Source organism: Leptonychotes weddellii, chromosome 14 (genome assembly GCF_054177405.1).
Source record: "Leptonychotes weddellii isolate Sample4059 chromosome 14, ASM5417740v2, whole genome shotgun sequence".
Classification (NCBI taxonomy): domain Eukaryota; kingdom Metazoa; phylum Chordata; class Mammalia; order Carnivora; family Phocidae; genus Leptonychotes; species Leptonychotes weddellii.
In genome coordinates, this window is record NC_138382.1 from 23,887,066 (window position 1) to 23,910,402 (window position 23,337).

The 23,337-nt window shown below is 47.1% G+C and overlaps 1 protein-coding gene across 1 annotated transcript in view; it reads left to right on the plus strand.

The window, feature by feature from the left end:
- The window catches only part of DAPK1 (death associated protein kinase 1), a 164,907-nt gene that overhangs the window by 79,095 nt on the left and 62,475 nt on the right, over positions 1–23,337 (plus strand). The window contains exon 3 of the mRNA XM_081804069.1: positions 17,161–17,382. Within this exon, the coding sequence (XP_081660195.1) occupies positions 17,161–17,382 (222 nt within the window). The remainder of the gene's footprint in view (positions 1–17,160; positions 17,383–23,337) is intronic.

Below are 23,337 nucleotides of genomic sequence, written 5' to 3' on the forward strand. Positions count from 1 at the left end.
TAGATCATTCTCTACTTTCTTTGAATATTTACATTTGCCTTTTAACACTTTGTTTTCTGACAGGGAGCATTTCTGGAGGATGCTAATCTTATTTTTCTTACGCATGATGAATGTTGGACTTGAATGATCAAGGTTGCAAAGTTAATTGGAGAAATTTGAGGCTTCTTGGAACACATGCAAACTTGAGTTAGCGACAGCCTCAGATGGCCTCAATTAGACCCTTTGTTCCATGACCGTCCAAGAGATGGACCAACGGGCTATAATTGCCTTGGGGCGAGGTCGCCTCATAGAATTTGACGATCCTCTCCTGAGGCAGTTAGGCCAGAAAGACCTCACAATATTAATTAAGGACCCAGGATGTGGAAATCTGCCATTTTTGTACTCATACTTTCCTTATCTTTACCCTGAATAGGTCGGTATTTTATAAGTGCAAGCAGTTAGCACCTACCCTCGTGCTAAGGTGTTCTGAAGCCAGCAGCCTTCACGGAAGGTACACTCAGCAGCCTGTGTTCAAGATGGCTTTTCCAGAACAGGGTGGGGAAGAACTTGATAGGTTTTTCCTTCTCTTATTTTCTCTAATAGGACAATATACAAGTCTTGACATGTGCCTAAGACATGTAGATGGTTTTAAGCAATTATGTGCAATAATAATTCTAATAACAGTAGCAAACATTTGGTCCATATTATGAGTCAGGCAGTATTGAAAGAGTTTGACATGTATAATTCATTTAATCCCTATAACAACTATTTAATGTAGGTGCAGTTGTTATGCTCAGTTGCTGATGAGAAACCTGAGCCACAGAGAGGTTGAGAGGTTGCCCAACAACACACAGCTCTTAAGTGGAAAAGCCAGGATTCAAAACCAGGCCCTCTGCCAATAGAGTTTATGAGTCAAAATGTCATGCAGAAGATTAATCTGTCTGGATATTTAATTTTGAGTTTTGGAAGACTTGAATTGGCTGTTTCTAAATCCTGTTTAAAAGAATCCTTTCCTGGGGTGCCTGGGTGGCTCAGTCAGTTAAGCATTGACTCTTGATTTTGGCTCAGGTCATGATCTCAGGGTTGTGAGGTTGAGCCCCATGTAGGGCTCCACGCTGGGTGTGGAGCCTACCTAAGGTTCTCTTTCCCTCTGTCCATCCCCACTTGTGCTCTTTCTCTCTCTCTCTCTAACGAAAAAAAAAAACAACAGAAGAAGAAAAAGAATTTTTTCCTTTCTGCTTTCATCATCCCATATTAGAGACTGACCTGAGACCCATTAGGAGTCTTTGGACATAGACATGGTGGTTTTATTCCCAGCTGTGATATCACTTAAATACTTCCAAATATTAATGTTATATTTGTTTGATAGAATGGAATATATAAGACACAATTACATCTTTTCACCACTTTTGAGTCTTAGGGCAGTCCTATAAGGTAAGCATTATTGATCTCAATTTCTTTTTAATTTCCTAAACGACCATGTTGAAGGATTAGATTAGCATTCCCACTGCTAGATGGCACAGGGGTCAGCATCCAGTACTGCTGTCTTGTGGCTTAGCATTTTACCCTCCTCAAGATACATTTCCTCAGGTTGTGGGTACTCTCTTGTCACTTTGCAAAGTTAATCTTAAGGCCCATGTGCATAAAATATATTTCTAAAAAGAGCCTAGAGAAGTTGATGGAAATATGGATTTTACTTTGAGTTTCAATCTGGGGAGATCATGAGGATAATAGAGATTCAGAAAATGCATAGAGAAGACATTCTGTCGTGGAATTTCAACTGTACTCAATGATATGTTTTCTTTTAGTTAAGTGAGGAGAACAGTACAGCAGAGCCTTGATTTCTGCAGCCCATAGAAGCAGAGCATCTGAAGATTAGAAAGCATCTAAGAGACCGTTGTCCCTCCTTCCACTCAGTCCTGGCTGATGGCCTAATTCCTCTTGACAACCTTTCAGAAAACAACAGTTCTCCTGCCCAGAAGCCAAACCTCCTTGTTGCCCTGCCCCCACCCCCTGCCTGCCACCTGCACTGCTAGCATCTTTCCTACCAAGTGCAAGTGCCCAGCCTGGGGCCCAGACTCAGACTGAGTGCAGGAGCATTGCACCCTTCAAACATGCTGGTGCCATGCCAACTAGTGTTGGCAGTGATGTGGCTTGTGTCATTTGTGATCAGCTAGAACTGTCCGTTGTTTTCTGTATGAGCTGTTGTCATATGAGGTTAATTTCTTTGAACCTAAATACAGGGATTTCTGTTTATCTCTGTTATGAATTTTCTTATTCAGTAGGGATAATTCAGATCCTAGGTTCTATCAGTGATTATAGCCATTGCTCTTAGACTAGTTCTTAAAAAATGCAGTAAGTATGCCTTCATCTGATATACTGAGAAACGTCTTACCAGGACAGTGCTAAACTCAAGAGCTCTCTAGCCTGCCACATGGTGATTCACCATTTCATCGACAAAAATATCATGCAAAATTATGTCACAGGCCTTGCTGAAATCAAAACATTTTCTTTGTCTGTATCATTTCTTATTCCTGCTCATTTTACAACCCAGTTGGAGGCAGGGAGATTGTTCTTGCTGATTGTGCTGTTGATCACCTTCTGTTTTTAATTCATCTGATCAATAATTGATTCTCAGTTTTTGCTGGAGACTAATAACAAGCTAATTGATCTTAGACACCGAGCCGGCTTGGTCTTCTTTTGAACATCGGTATAGCGTCATTCCTCAACATTGGTCCAAGATGGCCAGCAATAATTTGAGATTGCTGCAGCCACTTGAGGTTTGACATTCTCAGACCTGTAGACTGGAATTTCTTTTAAATGCCCAGCCAGGCATCCTTTTATTATCCCTTTTATTAACAGAAGCCTCAGTTAGTTCCACTTTACCAATGTTTTCCCAACTCTTTCCTAAGTAAAGATCATGGACCTCACACGGGAAAAAATGGAAGCTCAAAAGAATTCATTCATTTCCTACTATGATACCATCCACTATTAGCCCTTTTCTGTCTGTCTTCTGTTACATGTTGATTTTTTTTTCTTTCTCAAATCTAGTACATTTGGGCTTCCTGAATAATTTGTGCTCTTCTGTGGTATTCCTATGAGGTCATGGGTCTTGTCTTCCTGTTTTCCATTCTTTAGGAATCTGACCTCATGGAGTTTGCAGATTGCATTGACCTCTCAAGGGCCAGTGATTGCTAAATGGTTATTGACAATTCTTATTTTAAAAATATTTAGGTCGTGCTCACTTACCTGAAGTTATGGTCTAAGGTATCTGCTTACGTAAAGCACTTAGGCCCAAGGAGACCTTAGCTCCAAGGAGACCAGGAGAATTCCCTTAAGTGTCAATAGCCCATATGAGGACTGTAATACACCTTTGCTTTTCAAATGAATGTACAAGATCAAATACACTGTCCCCTTAACAATCTTCTGAGCTAGGTAGGCAACTGCCAGGGGGCCTGTTGGGACTGAGCGTATGGCTGGAGCCCAATAAATAAATGATGGAGAAAAGTGAATGCACATAGACTTCCCAGAGCTAGAATATTCTTAAAGCAAATGATGAGACATCTTTTGTGATATTTCTAATTACTGGAGCAGCCGTTCTTCCAAGTGTAGAGGGTCAACGGAAACATTTAAACAGATAGGTCAGCATATAGTTTTAGGGTGACCCATAAGGTCATAGAGTCAACAGGTACAGCTGACCCTAATACAACACGGATTTGAACTGTGTGGGTCCAATTATGCATGGGTTTTGTTTTTTTTTTTTTCTCCAATAAGTACAGTGCAGTACTGTAAATATATTTTCTCTTCTGATGATTTTCTTAATAACATTTTCTTCCTTCTAGCTTACTTTATTATAAGAAGACGGTATATAATACATATAATATCTCTAAAATGTGTGAATTGATTGTGTATGTTATCTAAGGCCTGGTCAACAGTAGGCTATTGGTAGTTAAGTTTTTGGAGAGTCAAAGTTAATACTTAGATTTTCAACTCCGTGGGGGGTTGCTGCCCTAACCCGTGTTATTCAAGGTCAACTGTATTAATTAAAAAATTTTATTGAATGCACCATATTAGTTTCCTGGCTGTTAATTTTCAGAAAGAATCCTATGTACAGGTATGATACAAACATTAGCTTTTTTTTTTTTTAAGCTAATCTATTGGTAGAGTGTTAGGAAGCTCACATTTGGTAAGCTGATTCTTCCAGTGTTACTTCTTTGTAGTTCTAAACAGAGTCACTGGTAGTGTATCCCTTATAAATGCCTGACAAATTGTGAAGTAGCTGGAAACATGGGCTCTATTTCTGTGCCAGTCACTCGCCTGTTCAGTGGAAAGCAAGCTGCAAATCCCATGTGTTGGCCTCCTACAGCTTTCTAGCCACCACCTCCCTCCCAGAGTTCTCCCAACACCATGAAGCCACCTCACTGTGCTGGAGACCAGCGGCCCTCACTTCGGGGGTTGATCTAGAAGCCGTGGAAGGCAGCACCTAGAGCGGAAAGCCTAATCAAGCGGCCTGAGGTGGTGCGCCTGCCTTGGGGCATCACGAGTGTGTGTTCGATTCTTCGCTGCCCTGGGCCTCTAGCCCTGGTTTCCTTAGAGCCTTATTGCCTGCCTGGGAGTTGTGGTGGATGTAAACGGGGTGGCCTGCCTGGCCTAGGTGTTTCCATGTGAGGGCAGGTCAGCACAAGCTCTTGAACCCAGTGGCAGGACCATGCGGCCCTCGAGGGAGGTGTTTTGGCCTCACTCAGCTTTGCACAGTCAGAGGCCGTCTGGGTGGCGAGGGGTGCGGGGGCCCTTCGCTCCCCATCCTTCAGCTGAGGAAGTGGGCACCCACAAGCAGAGGGGCTTCCCACCACACCTTGACAGGGGCCTTTGTAGAGGTCGGCGCCCCTTCTCTGCTGAGATGCCTCCCTCCCCTGCCTCTCCCACCAGAAAGTTGTGTTTCCATCAGATAGAGCTTCTGAAGCTCTGGGGCTGATCACTCCGACTCCCCCTGAACTCAGACTCCACAGTTTCTTAGGAAGTGACACCCCACAAAAAGGGGGTTGGGTGTGCAGTCCCTGCTTTGGGAGGTCTCACTTTCATCCCTCAGGCACGCGAGGTGCTTTTCACTTTCTCTAGTGTTTGACCTAAGACCTGGTTGGTACCACCAGCTCCTCAGAAGTCCCACTTCCAGGGAGAAGTCACATCATCTGGGTGTTCTGTCTCCCAGCCGAGGAATTCACAGCCCTCCGCTGCCTCTGATGATAATCTGCAGGTTTGCTCAGGTCCGATCACAGGGGTGAGGTCAGCCCACGTGGCAGGCTTCCAGGGACTTCTGCTTCCACCGAGGGAAGACTCAGACTTCCCGGGAGCTTGGGTTTCTCTTTAACTTATCATCTTTCGGTTTCATCTGCATGGCTCTTTCTTCAGGTAACTCCAGTAGTGACTTTCCCTGCCAGCCAATCCCTTGCCTGGCCTGAGGTGACCCCCTCGGTCCTCTACCTGTTTTCTCCTCTCCCCACACTTCCTCTGTGAGGTGAGTCCCCACCTGATTCGGAGCCAAGGTGGTGGATCTGTAGGCATCACGGGAAAGGACTTGGCCAGGAGCGCTGTATAAAGGACTCCTCCCAGCCTGGCTGCCTTGTTGAGACCTGGGCCTGTGATTCTTGCAAGCCCTGGGAAGAAGAACCATGAAGAAGCCGCTCCCCTCAGTTGTGTTCAGTCTCCAGAGCCAGACGGGCCTGTGTACAGGGTCTCCCAAGCGCATCGGTCGTCCGAATACACTGGAAGCCATGTCACAACAAGCATATTTGCAATTCTTCCAAAGGCACTCAGGTCCAAACCCTTCAGTGTAGGCCTGGCTTCTTGGGATAAGGTGGAGTTAATCCTTCCAGTGACAAAGCATGGTGGAGGGTCCCAAACCTGCCCATGACATGCTCGCCTTGACAGCACGTATACGAAACTTGCCCATGAAAACACACAAGCAAATAGTATTTCTACCTAAGCTGCGATGTGCAAACATCCAGGCATCTTTGTGAAGAGCCTCTCATGTTCCAGAACCGGGCAGAGTACAATTCGGGGAGGATTATCACACAGTTTCTAGAAGCTTCATTGAATCTATGCAACTCGGTGTAGTATTTGCACGATTACGTATGCCCATTAGACTCGGCTGAACTTTACCTTTCTTGTTACCTTTGGCTAGTTTTCCCCATCTTGAATCTCTGCACCCTGAATGAATCTTTCTTTTTTGGTCATGGGATAAGGGACTTCAGCTCAGCTCCTGTTTGTCTTCCCTTGCCCCATGAAGTTATATGAACCTCCTGCTCTCTTTTTCAGCTCTTTTCCCCCGAGAGCAGCTTGCTGAGTGGAGGACAGATCCTACCTTATGACCCAGTTAACTTTAGCCCAGAAGCTGAAAGGGGATGATATGACAAAGTCAGGATGATCACATAATGGGATTGGCCCAAGGGATAGCATGCTGAAGTCGGAATGAGTGAACAAGGGACTTACCCGTCTGAGTTTCAGCTGGGCAACCCAACCCCCCACTCCATGTTTCAAACACAGTCTTGGGGCAGGAAGCCCAGATCTGCAGTCACCTGTCGTGATCACCATTGGTTAAATGGGAGGGCTGATCCTGGTGTGACACCTTTCCTTATAAGGGCCTTGTACTCTCCGTAATACTGGACTCAAAGGGCAGTCCTGATTCCAACGTGGGACTTGGTATATTTGGAGTATTGTTGTTTGTTTTATTTGTCTGTTGAAGGTCCTCTTTAGATTGCATCAAATGACACTTTTCCAATACTTATCTTTTTTGCTTTCCCTTTGGCTTTAAAAACAAAAAACAGACACCAAGCACGCGTTCTGTGCCCAGCCCTGATTTCGGTAGCCCAGGTGGTGCTGAGTGGGGTGGGTGGAGTTGCTCCCAGCCCTCAGCTAGCACGGGACCCCACTCTGCACACCTCCATCCATCATATATAGCACTTGCAGATCTGTTACATGGAAATGTCTTGTTAAGCCCTGTGGGTTGTAAATTCCTGAAGTCATCACCATGTCTGAATCAGGCAAGATTAGATATGGCCACAAGTGACAGTAACTAAAGGAACTGCCCTCCCCCCGCCCCCCCAGAACAAGATGGCAGTGTTGCTTCTAGGCTTGCATAAGCCAAGTGCCCGGGAGGCTGCTGAGGACTCGCTCTAAGGGGTTTGAGGGTCCGGGCTCCTTCCCATCATTGCCACATGCTTTCAGTGGTGGCTCTCGTGGTCCCAGGTGGCAGTAGGGCTCAAGAGTTCTCCTATGAACCGACCAGCAAATAGTACTGCACTCTGCCTTGGGGTCTCCTCTCTCCACACCTACCCTGCCGGCCCTCAGTGCCTATCCACAACACCCGACCCAGCTGACCATCTGAAAGAAAAGAAAACTTAGTCTTAAGTGGTACTAGGCTTGTGTCAGGACTAAGACCATCGTGCATGTCCCCATCTCCTCTAAGCAGCCAGACCAATAGCCAGAAAGAGGCAGAGGAGTACTCACTCCTAAAACAGCAGGTGGCTTCCTCTCCCTGGCCTGACTCAGTCGGTCCCCACCCTTCTAATGGGCCAGAGTCCCGAAGGTTCTCAACCCTCCCAGTGCCAGCTTTGTACTCAGCTCCACCCCGCCGCACCCCGAGGGTGTGTGCCTTAGGCAGTAACCTCCAAATGCAGTTCTGGGTTGAAAATTAAAGGGAAACTGGGCATACAGAGTCCAGCCCCAGCTCTGAAGAAGAATTTAACTGGGAGAGAAGACTAAAGTGGACTTTCCTTAAAAAACTTGGATTTCAAAATTTCAAAACGCTCCATGACAAAAAAAAAACAAGCAAAAAAAAAAAAATCAAAAAAGGGTTTTGTGGCCAACAACCCAAACCCTCTGAAACGCTGAATGCTGTCCCTTCTCTTGGAGAGGGCAGAGTCTGCCGAGTCTTGCGTACAGAGACCTGTGTGACTTTTCCCTAAACTTGCTTGACCCATGACACCCTTTCTCCAAGTAGCATCTGTTTATTTGGGAAATGCACTTCCAGATGCATTTCAGAGCGTCCCTGTCCAAAGAGCTAGCCCAGGGACAAGTGGAATGAGCAAATGTACTGCTACCTCTCTAATCATCCTTATTTCTGAGTCCTCACCTGCTGGGGTTTGCTAATTCCTTAATTATAATGAGGCTGTTCGAGCTGCCTGATGCTCTGTGTATTTGGTTTCTTTGACCCACTGGCAACACCATACTTGTGTGAGAAGCCGGATCCTTGCCCACCCTTGCCTTGGGTCCTGGCTTTTGCTCTCTTCTCCTGGGCGTGGACTTCTCTATGTGGTCCTGTCCTCCAGGAGGCTGCTCTCTCCAAGGGGTCCACTCTCTGCTCAGTTCCTCCCCCCAGCGTGCTGCTCCAGTGTCTCCCAGCCGCCCTTGGGCAGCACTTCTAGTTCCGCATCTCACTCCTGACTCGAATGTGTTGTTCTGGTTCCCAGGGTGATAGGCTGGTGTTTATGCCCTTGGTAAACCCTGCCTCTCGTTGTCCATACCCTGGCAACCTGTGCTGCTTTCTTATCGGTGGGGGAACCCTTCTTCAGATCAGGTGCCATTTTTTTATTATTTATTTTTATTTTAGGGGGTAGGGGCAGAAGAGAGAGAGAATCCTCAGTAGGCTCCACACCCAGCACAGAGCCCGACACAGGGCTCGATCTTATGACCCTGAGATCATGACCTGAGTTGAAATCAAGAGTGGGATGCTTAACCGACTGAGCCACCAATCATGTGCCATTTTGACTGAGCTTGGTAGCAGTTTAAAATCATTTTTGAGGGGTTGTGTGTTTTTAGTCATCATCATCATCATCACTGGCTTTGGTGTTTTTGTAAAAGGTGTTTTGCCCTCCTGTTGTGTGTAGCTTCTCAAAGGGCAGAGAGAGGCAGTTCGGAGTGTGGGCTGCACCACGGAAGTCTTCCAAGGGAATTGAACTTGGTGCTCAAGTTCCCAGTCCCCGGAAGGGTTAGCCTTCATCGTCTGCTGAATTCTGTGCGCTGGTGGCTGAGGATGGGAGGGGAGGCTTCCACTGGGCGGACTGAAGTGCTTCCTCCTTGGCATCGCTGGCGCCGTGGGAATGCCCTGGGCGTGAGGAACAGTCAGAGTGAGGATTAGGTAGCAGCGTGTTCACGGAGTCCTGTTGGGGCGGTGGGTGTTGTGTTTCAGGGTGGGGACCGGCTTCCCCACAGAGACTAGAGAAGGTAAACTGGAGACAAGTGGCGAGCACAGCTCAGCCAGGGATCTTTGAAGGCATTTCAGTGCGAGCCTTTGGGGTTTGTTGTCAGTTTTGGTTCTGACACAGAGATCCCTCCTAACTGCTGCAGAGCTTTCTTTGAAAGATAGGGAACTGCTGCCAAGATGAGGAGCAAAGAACCTGAAACATGAGCCCCACGTGTGGACGCGGCCCAGGGGCGGCGGGGGGAGAGGCTACATTCAAGATGGCCTGGGCATTCTTGCTCCTTCCCATGCCCTCCCCTCCCATCATGCCAGCTTGTGCCCCTGGTCACCTGCCGGCCTCTCACCCTCCGTATTGAATCCTTCCCCTACACAGTTTCCCAGGTCTTGGGTCAAACCCACCATCCCAGATATTTTCGTGGCTGTTCTACCTGTCCATTGCTGCGTAACAAACCACCCCCAAGTGGGGAAGCACAAAGCAGCAGTTTACCATCCTCTCTCATGCTTCCGTGGGTTGCCCGAGTGTTCCTGCTTGGGGTCTTTCACGAGGTGGCACGACACTGTCGGCTGGGGCTGGAGCCATCTGAAGACTTGATGGGCCAGATGTTAATGTCCACTCGCCCGGCTGACCTGTTAAAGCTGCTGTCCGCTCGGAGGGAGCTGTGGATGGGGACACCTCCACATAGCTCGGGCTTCTCCCAGGCTGTTGGCAGGGTTCCAAGAGGGAACGCCCAAGAACGTGTGCCCCAAGAACCAGGCAGAAGTCCCCAAATCACTTTTTCCACATTCTGTTGGTCAAACAAGTCTCAGATTCCAGGAGACCAGGATGAGAGTCCACCTCATGATGGGAGAGACGAGGTCACGCTGCGGGAGAGCATGTGAGCTGGAAGACAAGTGACTGAGGCCATCTTTGCAAAGGACGGTTTGCTTCCCCTCGCTTAGCTGCAGACTAAAACTTCAGCATCTAAGTAAAGCCATAAGGTCTTTTGGGGACCAAAGGGGACAAATCAAAATAGGTTTCATCCAAAATGGTTGAGTCCTAATGGGGGGAAAAAGTGTAGAGACTTAATACGGAGCTTTCACAGTTGTTGCAGAAATTTGGTGCTGCTTTTCAGCCACTGAAACACACTGTCCCCTGTGCTTCTTTGAGAAGTACCAAGCTGAGACAGCTTGTTAATTTTCATCCCTTACGTGAGCTCCATGTGCTTAGAGAACCCAGCACACATGCATGGCCTATTTCATGTTGGCATCACTCTCATACAGATGGGGAAACTGAGGCTCAGGGAGGTCACTGCGTTCCTACATTGTTGGCCAAGTTGGGGTTGTCATTGCTCCGTACTGTGCACGGCCCTGTTTGTGGGGCTGCCCTCACCCTTCTCCACCGCTCCCTCTTCTCTCAGAAATACAAAGCAGCTCTTCCATGCCTCTCCAGCTCGGCTTTCGCTCTCTCCTCCTGGACACCGTTCCTCCACACACTTTCTTCACCTCCCAGCTGGCGTTCAACCATCAGGACAGCCTGACCTCATGTTCTCCCCTGGGGTGCTTCACAGTGGCCGTGTCCTTTTTATGGCCCATCCCATACTATGGTGTTATGTGCTTGTCTCTCCCATTAGTCTGTAAACCCTTTGGGGTCTTTTCCTCTGCCGTCAGTGTGAACTCATCCTTGAAAAATCATTTCTGTCACCTCATCTCTTATTTAAGACTTGTAATTCCAGTGTTCAGGCAGGATTCAAACCACTGATACTCTTTCAGTGCAGATCTTCAAGAAAAATAAATGGCCCATAACCAGCACTCAAATTGTGCCGAAGGTTGATACATGAATTCAAAAGTAGAAATTATTTTGCTTTAATTAGAAACCTTATTGCAAAGTCTTGGGAGGAGGGGAGAGATGGAGCTTATCATTTGATTGAAGCCAGATCTGTTTCCAGCATTAATATAGGGAACTCATAACAATAAGTAGTTACCATAAATAATTTTTAACTTACATATGCTGGGAAGAGGCATTTAAAATCAACGAAAAAGCGGGGCGCCTGGGTGGCTCAGTCGTTAAGCGTCTGCCTTCGGCTCAGGTCGTGATCCCAGGGTCCTGGGATTGAGCCCCACATCGGGCTCCCTGCTCAGCGGGAAGCCTGCTTCTCGCTCTCCCACTCCCCCTGCTTGTGTTCCCTCTCTCGCTGTGTCTCTCTCTGTCAAATAAATAAATAAAATTAAAAAAAAATAAAAAATAAAATAAAATCAACGAAAAAAATGGTATACTGTTTTAGCCCCCTTTTTCTGAATTGGCACCCACCTTCCTGGGTGGGAGCTTGTTCCAATGTGGTGTCTAGATCAAGGTCAGCAATGAAACTTTTAGCCCCTAGGTTAGGTGCCGGCACAAAGGTACAGCACATCGTCACGTTCAGTCAGGGTGCTCTTCCTCCCTTCTGAATGCAACACTTCTGACACTGTACGTTCATCCCGTCTTTCCCCAAGTGAACAAAAGTCCCACAAATAAATGAATTTGGAAATAAAATCCGACTGGATTAAACAGAGTTCATTCAACAGCTTTACTTGTAATGCATTAAGAAGTACCATGGACCTATAAAAGCCCACATGCTTCACAAACGTGTGCATGCCATCCTTGTGCGCTGACCTTGAGAATCTTTTGTGGCTCTTTCTAATTGTTAGTATAGTGCTCCGGAAGCACACACACAAACATGACTTACTCTTCATTGCAGTGAACTTCAGAGCATGGTGACACAATGGTTTTAATTAGTTAAAACACTTCCTGAGTTTTCAGTGGGGAGGAGAAGGTAACACTGCCCAACTGCATTCAACCACAGCCCTCCTCTCTGTGCCTCCCCCTCGCAAAGCTTTTTCCTGAAATGATTTGTAAACCCATCTGTAACTTCACAGGGGTGTGGCTTGTATTTCAAACAAAATGGACATAGGCCTGGGACAGCAACGGGGTTCAGTGACTGGAGCATTGGAGGCAAATGCACTTGGGATTCACTTCTCAAGTGTGGAACTTAATTACGGGAAGGATTTGAGGTAACTAGAAAAAAATCTCTCTAAGGCTTGGTTTTTTCATTGATGGAAGAGTGGATGGTGATGTGAATCTCATAGGGTTGTGATAATGAATAAGGTCATATGTGTAAAACTCCTTGCATAGAATTCTGGTTACAGTTCACTGAGTGACTACAAGGTGATCTGATTAGATCAGTGAGTTAGACAAAGGCATTAGGTGGCAGGTTGTTCTTTATGAAGTTTTGCTCCTTTTATCCAAAGTTTTCTTTTTTTGATAACATTTATGATTATTTTTGAATCAAAAAAAATTTTGTTAGTATAAAACTCCTTAAAGTGGGATGTGTCTCATTGGCTTTGTTATAGATCTGGCCATTAGTGGTTAATACATGTTTATTACATTTACTTGAAAGTTTCTGTGTCAAAGTGAACTTGGCTGGCTGTACCTAGTCCAACAAACTGTTCTGTCAGTTATTAGGTGACAGAAAACATGAGTACATTTTTAAAAAACAACATACAATCGATTCTCATTATTTGTGGTGTAGTTATGTTCTATGATTTCACTGCAAACACTGAATTAGCAAATACTGGACCGTTAGTTCTAGAGAAAATACAGGGTTAAGTTTCTACGAGCCTCTGTTCATAACATTTCCATCATCAGATCAGTGCATAACCTTGTTTCATGTATGTTTCTGTTAAAGGGTCTTATGTAATACACATCGTTGATTCCTTAACATTGGACTCATGGCCAACAGCTCTGATAGCCCTGCCCAGACAAAGCTTATCTATCCATTACATGTTTTCTCCACAAGTCCATCACAGCCTCTGTACTTACGAGCGCTGGACTTCACCCTTTGGGGGCTATTTTAAATAGTGAAATCACCAACAAAAAGCAAAAATGAAAAAAGCCTGTCACTAAACGGACTCTTTAAAGGACATTTGTTTACTCTCCGGAAGCTGACGTAGAAGGCAGAGTGTCGCCTTGACCTGTGACAGCTGGGCGTGTGCACCGCGGGTGACTCGGATCCTCAAATGACCGTGACAGCACTGCCAATGTTGATTAGGAAGTTACAAGTACAGTTTAGGGGGTAGGTGAATTTGCAGATACGGATCCTGCAAAAAGTGAGGGTCACCTGTATTCTGTTTTGTCCCTTTAAATGTGCCGGTATACAGTGCATTTTCTGTTTTCCAGGGACGAAGCTGCATTCCCCCATCCCCGGACCATCGCTGCAGCTGTCCGTGGGGGTGTCTGTCACTGGGGAGCCTCTGGTGTTTGTAACAGGACGGAGGCTGGAGCTCAGGCAGCCCCCACCCCGCTCCCCATGTGTGGTGGTGTGGCCCTGCTTCTCGGTGGGCATTTACTTTCCTCCCTGCCCTGTATGAGCTCACCCTGGCAGCAGTATCGGATTGTTTCTCTGGGATCCCATGATTTAGAAGCTCTTGCCCCCAGAAGCCTAAACAATTTGTTGTTGTTTCTTTTTTCCGTTGTTATTATTGGGGGAGGGGGATCGCGAAAGAGGACCTAGCCCCCGACGTGGGTGTGAGGGAGCTGGGGGGCCAAGGGCCGCTGCTCAGGAAGGAAAGGATGGGAGCAGCAATTCACCACCAGCCCAGCCTGTGGCGGGGCGGAGGGGGGGGGTGTGCGGGGGCGGGGATGTCGTGTTTGAAGGTTGAAGCCAGATGCCAGGGTTGGCTTGAGTTTTACACACTTAAACACAGTACAGCCCTCTTGCAGTTTTTTCTTCTTAGAGCTCTTTTCCGCTGGCAGTTTTGAGAGGTTGATACTTGGAGGCCTACTGCAGCACTTTGAGCTTTGACGCACAGACTGTAAGCTCGTGACTGTGGCTCCCATTGCCGAAGATGAGTAATAGCGAATAGTCGTTGAGGACATAATAATGCTGGGCGCTGTTCCAGTCACTTTCCCTGTATTATTAGCTCATTTAATCTGTCCTTTCCACCCCAAGAACCCTCCCAGGTAAGCACTGTTATTCTACCCACTTGGCAGATGAGGAAACTGAGGCAGAGAGTGGTCAAGGAGGATGTAAGCCCCCAGTTACGTAGCTAGTAGGCGGGGCGGGGCACCAGCTCAAACAGGCAGCCTGTGCCCTCAGCCCCACACAGAGCTACGGAATTACAGTGAAGTGTCTTTGGTTAACACCTCTGGTTTTTAGGATCCAGAAGTCAAGAGCCGCGCATAGGCATCATGCATGAGCTCCTGGAGGAGCCCTGCATCCCGTGCCTCGGGTGATGAGAGATCTGCCTGACAGGCCTCTGTCCTCGTGGAGCTGCAGTCTTGGGAAGAGTGGAAATGGGCAAGAAATACGCAGAAAACATCCGAGGTGCTCGGTGGATTCAGGTGCAGGAAAGAGTACTGGTCGGAGCAAGGAGGTGGGGCAGATGTTGGATAGTCAGAGATAAATAGGAAAGGTGTCTTTAAAGATAGCATTGAGATGGGTGTAGAAAAGTGGTCCTTGAAATTAGTCTACACCTTCTCGACCATCTGCAGCCAGCGTTAGTCGGGACCTTAGCCACAGCCATGGGATTAGAAACACATCTTCTCCTGGGCAGGAGGTTCTATCCCACCTGCAGGCCCTTATTCCTACCTGCTTTCCCCTCATGGGGACCCGGAAGTGTGAGTGAGGTCGACTGACCGGTGAAGGAGTGGGTTCCAGACGTTTCACTGCAAATGTGGGCAATGCAGTCAGCTTGGGCCTGTGCACAAACTCCTGGCCTTGACGCACAGGGGGTGCAGGGCCTCCCGTTGGCCCAGCCACTGGGATGGGTGGGCCTTGATGCTTTCACCTTCCCATAATTAAAAGGGGAAAGGTCAGCATGGAACATTTGGTAGGAAAAACAGTTTGGGATAGTCTTTGAATTTAGGCTTGCATTTACGTTCTTTGAGTCTCTCCTAGCTTTTTGGTTTTGTTGTTTAAAGCAACGTGATTCAAACCATTGAGTCTGCCTTGAATCTTTACAGCCCCTGAGAAAAGTTACAGTGCTTGCCTGACAGGCATTCATGGGCCCAGCCCCTGGAAGCATGGGTTGTGTGTGGGTCGGAGGTCCTGGGTTGGACCAGGGCACTGCCCCACCCGACATCCTGGGACCCCTTGGGAGCTCTCAGCTGGGACGTGATACCCTCTTTGTGAGAAGGGGGAATGTAAGTACCACTTCATCAGACTCTGCAAAGTAGTAGCCGACTTTGTTCTATAGTCAGGCTGTTTTCCTTCCCCATAAGCCCCATCTCTGCTGCCCACTTCCACCCTCCAAGAGAGAAAAAGCCCAGTTCTTTGCTCTGCAGAAAAAAACAGAAGATGTTGTAATACAGTCGTAACAGATCCCATGGCTCTTTAAGGTCGTGAGTTTACAGGCAATTGGTGTTATCGTTCTGGTGTGATTTATCTTCAGCCTCTCTATTCCGCTGCAGGGGGAAAGAGAGTCTTAATAACCTGTCGTGCAAAAATTTGGCAGTGCCAAAGAAATAATCCTTTACTCTGTGTTTTTCTTCACTGACCTCTGCTGCTGACGTAAATGAGTAATGTATTCAAGTATCCATTCTTTAACATTGAAATGTTACTGTTCATTTGATTTTCTCTCCCCCTTTTGTCTTCATGTGAGAATAAAGCTAGTTAAAAATAACTGTGATAATTCTCTATATAGCAGTTCTCCAGCATCTGCCAAGAAATATACAGATCCTGTGATGGGTGGATCCACCCTACTTTGGGCTCTGGGGAAGAAGCGAGGTGCCAGCATTAATACAGGAAGGGTCCTTTGTATTGTGTTTCACTTACTTTCAGGGTAGCTTACTGACCTCTCAAGACTTTCCCTGCTTATGTATTCATTTTATCATTTAGTGTTAAGTTCTGTTATTCTTTTATGTATAAGTAGGAGACTCTGGTTCCATGCCGTGGCATAGGATGTATAGGATGCTTTCCTCTGCAAGAAATTGAAAGCCCAAATCAAACTGGCTTTAGCAGTAAAGGGAATTTATTGGCTTCTGTTGCTGAAAAATCCAAAGGCAGATGGCTTTTTGGCTAGGGTTGATCCAGCCATTTCACAGTGTTACCACAAACCTGGTTCCTTTTCTTCTACTGGCTCTGCCTCTGCAATGGTTGGCTTTAAACCAAGAGTGGACCTCCCCCTGGTCCCACGATGGCTGGAAGCAGTGACTGGGGTCATGTAGTTAAGTGTTCACATCCAGAAGAGAGAAGAGTCTCAGAAAAGGTCTTTGTCTCTGCATTCTCCAAAAGGTCTTACTTAGGTCATGTGCCTGTCACTGGAGCCAGGAAGATACAGTACACTGATTGGCTTAGCCTAGGTCACAAGATGCATATCTGTAGGTGGGGTGTGGAGTCAGCTTCCTCAGAAGTGCAGGATCCCTAGAAAGGAGAGAGGGAGGTGATGCTGGAGAAGCCACCAACAAATATCAAGTGTATATGGCTAATCAATCCCTGAGGTGTGAACAAAATACATAGCTTTTTTTTTTTATTCTGGATGTTTAAATTGATAAATATTCGTGCTAGAAATAGGTCACTGAAGGCAGGGCTCTATGTATTTTTCTCAGTTCGCTCATCTTGATCCCTTGTTTTCCCTGGACATACAGGAGAAAGACTTGTCAGAAGGAGGTCAGGTTGGGGAGCTCCTTCCTGCTATCCCAGAGTCTGAAATGGGAGGGAGGAAGGAAGCACAGAAATGGAGGCATCATTCCCCATTCAATAAAATATTCTTCAAGACAAGATTATCTGTATTGCTTGCAACATTATTCTTAAAGAAACAGGTTTAATGAAATGGAAACGTACTTAAGAAATAACCCTGCTTGATTTGTTTATTTCCCACACCACAGACTTTCCTACTCACCATTCCGTGGCCCCTCCTTGCTCGTACCATGCCACATCCTTGCCACATCCGTGCTCAAATCCTGGGTTTTGTAGGGAGCAATAAAGAAATGTGTAAATGACCTGTAACCTCTCATCCTCTGTCTGCAGTGGGCAGTTTGCAGTCGTGAAGAAATGCCGGGAGAAAAGCACTGGTCTACAGTATGCCGCCAAGTTTATCAAGAAAAGGAGGACGAAGTCCAGCCGGCGGGGGGTGAGCCGCGAGGACATCGAGCGGGAGGTCAGCATACTGAAGGAGATCCAGCACCCCAACGTCATCACCCTACATGAGGTTTATGAGAACAAGACAGATGTCATCCTGATCTTAGAACTGTGAGTGCGGTCTGCGTGGCTGTGGCGGGGCCGGGGAGGCACAGGGTCAGGGGGTCAGGACCGTTGAGGTCCGCCCACGGCTGCCCTGCAGCGGGACGGGAATGAACTCTGCTTTGCCAAATCCGAGAACAACCGCGTGCTGCCTGCCCCGAGACCCATCTGAGGTTCTCTAGAATGATGCTGAAGAGCGGCTTCCACAAATGTAGTGCCACCCGATTTGCAAGAGGGTCCCCAAATCTTGGGGGTTCCTCTTCCATTGTCATGACGTCATCTGATTCCTGAGCTGTCTGATCAACTTTAAGCTTATGTTCTTTTTCTCCTCTCGCTGTTCCTCTACTTCCCTCGGTTTTTCTACTTTTCTTCCTTCTCCCTCCATCTTAGCCCCCCCACCTCCATTCTCAGCTGTTGGAACTGTCAACTCTAATTACACGAGAGGGTAAAATTGAACGAGCATCACTCAGAGGTGATTATAGGACTTGTTTTTAAAGCCGTTCACTTATTTTCTTGGGCAGGCCCTGCCTGTCGGATGTGGTTATGGGCAACGGACTGTAGTGTGTTGTTCTGTGATGTGTCTCTCTGTCCCCAGGCCCCTGTCTGAGCGTCCCACCCCTCGCAAAGAAGCCGGCTGGCGGGGAGGAGAGGAAGCTCCGCAGGAGCACCTGGCTGGGGATGCCTCTGGGCTGTGGGGATGGAGGGGAGGCATCAGGGCCTTGAGGGCAGGAACCACGGATGGAGCAGAAGAAGCCAGGGTGACACACTAGTCCTGGATGGTTCTTAAGCATTGTTAGGCCTTGCTGGTTTCCTGGGGCCTCCGGAATTCAGATCTGCTCTTCTGCCAGCCAAACAGCTCCCCATGTTTGCAGATCTCTTAGGGTTAGGAGGTGATTTTTGAGACCAGATGGGATGGAAGGAAGTGAAGGGGGCTTTATGGAGGGCCCAGCCTAGCCCCAGGGGCCCCACACTGCAGGCACTCTGGGCTTTGCCCTCACAGGGGCCTGAGGGTGCCCACAGCTTCTTGTCTGTCACTGGGATGTGGGTACTTTTTTTTATGGGTCTGAGCAGCAACTTGCTTAATTATAAATTGGGGTTATGATAGCTACCCCCACAGGGTCTTGAGGAAATAAGTGACTTGAGAATTGGACGATACCTAGCACAGTGTCTGATTCGTGGACATCTTTCCTTCCTCCCTTTAAACCAGAAGGTTCTCAGCCTCTGCCCTACAGACATTGGGGGCTGGATAATTCTTTGTTCAGGGACCATCCTGTGCTTGTGTGATATTTAGCAGCATCTCTGGCTTCTACCCATAGATGCTGGTGGCACCCTTCCCACGGGCTGTGACAACTAAAACTGTCTCCAGACAAGGCCACATGTCCTCTGGGGGCAGAACACCCCCTTCTCCCCATTGAGAACCCCTGCTTTCAGGAAGAGCTGGGCTTTAAGAGCACAGGGGATTAAGGGGCTTGCTGGGGTACAGCCAAGGAAAGAGACATGTCACAGTGTAATCCTTGCTTTATGTGGCGACTCACGAACCAGACGGAACCGAGATCAAAATCCAGGCCAATCCTTTACTGTCCATAAGCCTGCATTTCCTATCTTAAGGCTGTTGTAAGAGGCTACGAATACAAAATTCCTGGGGAAGAAATGTTACAGATCACAGCTGTTTTGCCTTTTCAGAGAATTATTAGGTTGTGCCCAGTGACTCAGGAATGTCGCTTATCCTCTTTATACCCGAGCTGTAGGGTGATGCTGTGCCTGCCGGCCCTTCTGGCTCCCCCTGGCCTGGGCATGTCCTGGACTCAGCTGCTGATGCCTGACCCCGTACCATAGACATTTCCCCTTAGGTCCATTTATCCTGTGCATCAGTTGGGTGACATACAACTATTTTTTTTTAACCACTTGATTTTTACAATTTTTTAAAATATCATATAGTTAATCTGATGCTGGAGGAGGGGTGTGCAAGTCTTAGGATGTTAACACACGTTTAAATCAGGATTCAGAATAGTCCCATCCCCTGCCCCCCAGCTCCCTTGTCTCATTCCTTTATAGTCACACACACCTTCCGCCCCCTACCTCCTTGCAACCGCTAAGTTCTTCTGTCTTCTCAGAAATGTCCTATAAATAGAATGATACAATATTCAGCCTTTTGAGACTGGCTTCTTTCACTCAGCATATTACTTTCGAGATTCATACACGTGTGTTTCGCTCCTTTTTATTGCTGAGTGGGATTCTGCTACATGGATGCGTGTTTGTCCACTTACCCCCTGAAGGACATTTGGGTTGTTTCTAGTGTTTGGTGATCATGAATAAAGCTGCTATAAACATTCACTTACAGGCTTTTGTTCGATCTCGAGTTTTCATTTCTTTTTTTTTTTTTTAAGATTTACTTATTTATTTGAGAGAGAGAGAGCAAGAGCAGGGAGGGAGAGGGAGAGAGAATCTGAAACAGAGTCCCCGCCAAGTGCAGAGTCTGACACGGGGCTCAATCCCACAACCCTGAGATCATGACCTGAGCCAAAACCCAAGAGTCAGAGGCTGAGCCAACTGAGCCACCCAGGCGCCGCAAGTTTTCATTTATTTTGGATGAATACCCATGAGTGTGTAACTGCATGTGTAATTTTATGAGAAACTGCTGAGCGGTTTCCTGAAGCGGCCGCACAGGATAGCAGTCCCTCCAGCAAAGGCTGGGAGGTCCAGGTGCCCCACCAGCACTTGGAAGTGTCGGTATTTGACAGGGTCAGCGCTAGAACTGTAGCCGTTCTAGGAGATGCAGAGTGGCACGTCATGGTGACCTTGATTAAAGGTTGAGGGAGCCCACCGAGAACGGCCTTTAGATGGAAGGAACAGGAGAGGCCCGAGAAGACGTCCCTTCCCCATGGAGTCAGCTGCATCTTTCTCCTCCCTGAGTATTTGCCCTTCACAGGTTCCAGCACCCCTTGAGCTGATTGTCCCTGTCTTGTCACCCACCAGGCAGGTGGGGAGTTGTGATGGTGACGTTTATGTGTCAATGGGGCTGTCCAGACGTTCGATCCAGCATTATTCCAGGTTGTGTCTCTGAGGGTGTTTCTGAATGAGATTAACGTTTGAATCAGTAGACTGAATAAAACAGATCACCTTCCCCAGGGTGGGTGGGCCTCATCCAATCAGTTGAGGGCCCCAGTAGAATAAAAGGGAACCTTACCCCTAATAAGAGGGATTTCCTCTTAACTAGATGGCCTTGGAGTCTAGGGCGTTGGCTTTTTCCTGCCTTAGGACTGCATTGAACCATCAGCTCTCCTGGGTCTCTAGCCAGGTTCAGCCCACTCACCCTGCAGATCTGGAGACTTGTCAGCCTCTATGATTATGTAAGCCAGTTCCTTAGAATGAATCCCTGCTCTCTCCACATAAGTACACGTACCTCCTCTTGGTTCTGTTTCTCTGGAGACCCCTGACTGATACAGTCAGAAGGAAAGTATACCCTTGTTTAGACATCACAAGCCTGTCCCATTGGTGTATACTTACTTCGCCATGAAGAGGTGTTTTAATTTTTTTTTATTAACATAATGTATTTTTTGTTTCAGGGGTACAGGTCTGTGATTCATCAGTCTTACACAATTCACAGTGCTCACCATAGCACATACCCTCCCCAGTGTCCATCACCCAGCCCCCCAATCCCTTCCACCCCCTCCCCCCTAGCAACCCTCAGTTTGTTTCCTGAGATTAAGAGTCTCTTATAGTTTTTCTCCCCCTCCAGTTTCGTCTTGTTTCATTTTTCCCTCCCTACCCCTATGATCCTCTGTCTTGTTTCTCAAATTCCTCATATCAGTGAGATCGTATGATTATTGTCTTTCTCTGATTGACTTATTTCGCTTAGCATAATACCCTCTAGTTCCATCCACGTCGTTGCAAATGGCAAGATTTCATTTTTTTTTTTGATGGCTGCATAATATTCCATAATAGCCAAACTATGGGAAGAACCTAGATGTCCATCAACAGATGCATGGATAAAGAAGATGTGGTATATGTATACAGAGGTGTTTTAATTTTTAATAGACAATTGAAAATATTGGGTCTGCTTGGGAGAGATAGTCATCTTCGTCTTGGAAGAAATCATTTTTCTAAGTTCTGTTAGCTTTAAGGGAAGATTAGCCATCAGTGACACATTCCATCTCTTCTTTTTTTTCTTAAGAATGCTGAGGCAGGGACGCCTGCGTGGCTCAGTGGGTTAAGCGTCTGTCTTTGGCTCAGGTCATGATCCCAGGGTCCTGGGATCGAGTCCCACATAGGGCTCCCTGTTCAGCAGGGAGCTTGCTTCTCTCTCTGCCTGCCGCTCCCCCTCGTGCTCTCTCTCTCTCTGATAAATAAATAAATAAATCTTTTTTTTAAGAAAAGAATGCTGAGGCATAGTGGTGGTTCAGGAGAGAATCAAATGTATGAATTTGTGAGAAAATAACCCTATGATGGTATAGTGGCCACTTGTCTGAATCCCTGGGTTCAGTAATCTTTCAGTGGATATACTTGTCTGATTTATTGCTTTGGGATGAACTCCCTGGCAAGTAGAGCTTCCTTCAGGCTTTCTGATGAAACGTGTTCCCCTCCTCGAAAATTTGTGCCTGACTCCCACTTATATGTGTGAGCTGTCACTGACAGACTCCAGGCCCATCCATACAGCTGAGGTGAAGACACCCCAAGCCACCACTCTCTTCCCTTTTTCACCAACTGCCTCCCATGACCTGGGCGGGCTACGGAAATGGCCTCTTTTCTGTCCTTTGAAGAAACTACCTGGTGTCTGTGTCAAAGGCACAGTTGTCAAATCCTAGTCTAGGATCTGCCCTTTAAGAATTTTGTAAGCCTTGCAAGTAGCTTTAAAGAATGAAGTCCCCCACCCCACAAACCTGTTCTACTGGGAAAGAATCGTTTGTTTCGCAGCCGACCTGCTGTTGCAGCTCAGCACAGCATGCACACAGAGGAGGCGTACGTGATGTCTGATCACGATTTCATGCCTTCCCCGTCCCACTGTTCCCTCGTGAAGCCATGCCAATCCGGAACTCTCCTCTGACTCTGCTGTCGCTCACCTGCGCATTGTCCCATGGGCAAGCCACGACAAAACTTTGAGGTCAGTACTTGACTCATTTCGTAACCTGTTACCTCATAGAAAGCGAAACTAAGCTCTCAGAACTTAAAGTCAGTGCTAATCAGCTTCTAGAATTCCATTCTTAAACTTGCTGCTTAGAAATAACTACGTATTTTAGGCTATAGATAGTGGTGCATTTTTCTCTCTAGCTCTCCTCTGTCCAGACATGGTTCAAGCCCAACGGCCTCAGAGGTCAGAGAGGTGATGTAAGTGAGCAGGTGTGGTCTCCATGAAGCCTCAGGGTTGGGGAGGCATCGGGGAGCAGTGGGGACTGTGGCTCAGCCGGAATCCCGATGCCCCACATCAGACCAATCAGTTGATTGCTGCCATGTGCAATTTTAGATCTAGTGTTGCCAAGTCTTGTAATTTTTTCCAAGAAAAGTGTGTAATCTAGGCTTTCAACATTGGCAGTTCATAGTATACATAAACAGAAAAAATAAAACCTATCTGAAGGCCATACCTGCAGAGGCCTGAGACTCCAGTCTGTTTTATTATAGCAGTTAAATATTAGTTGTGGGAGAAGCAGTGTGTGATAAATACGGTTGCAGACAGCCCAGAAGGGCAAGACGCACACTTAGCATGGAAAGTGATTTTTTTTAATGTATAGTGTGGTTTAACACAGTGGTTCTCAAACTTCAGCATGCATCAGAATCTCCTGGAAGGCTTATGAAAGTGTACATTACTTGGCTGTACTTCCGGAGTTTCTGATTCGGTGGGTCTGAGTGGCACCCAAGAATTGGCATTTTAAACAAATTCCCAGATGCTGCTGCTGATGGTGATCTGGTGATCGTCTTCTGAGAAGCTGTTATGGTTGACTTGTGGCCCTCCGGGCAAGATATGTTGAA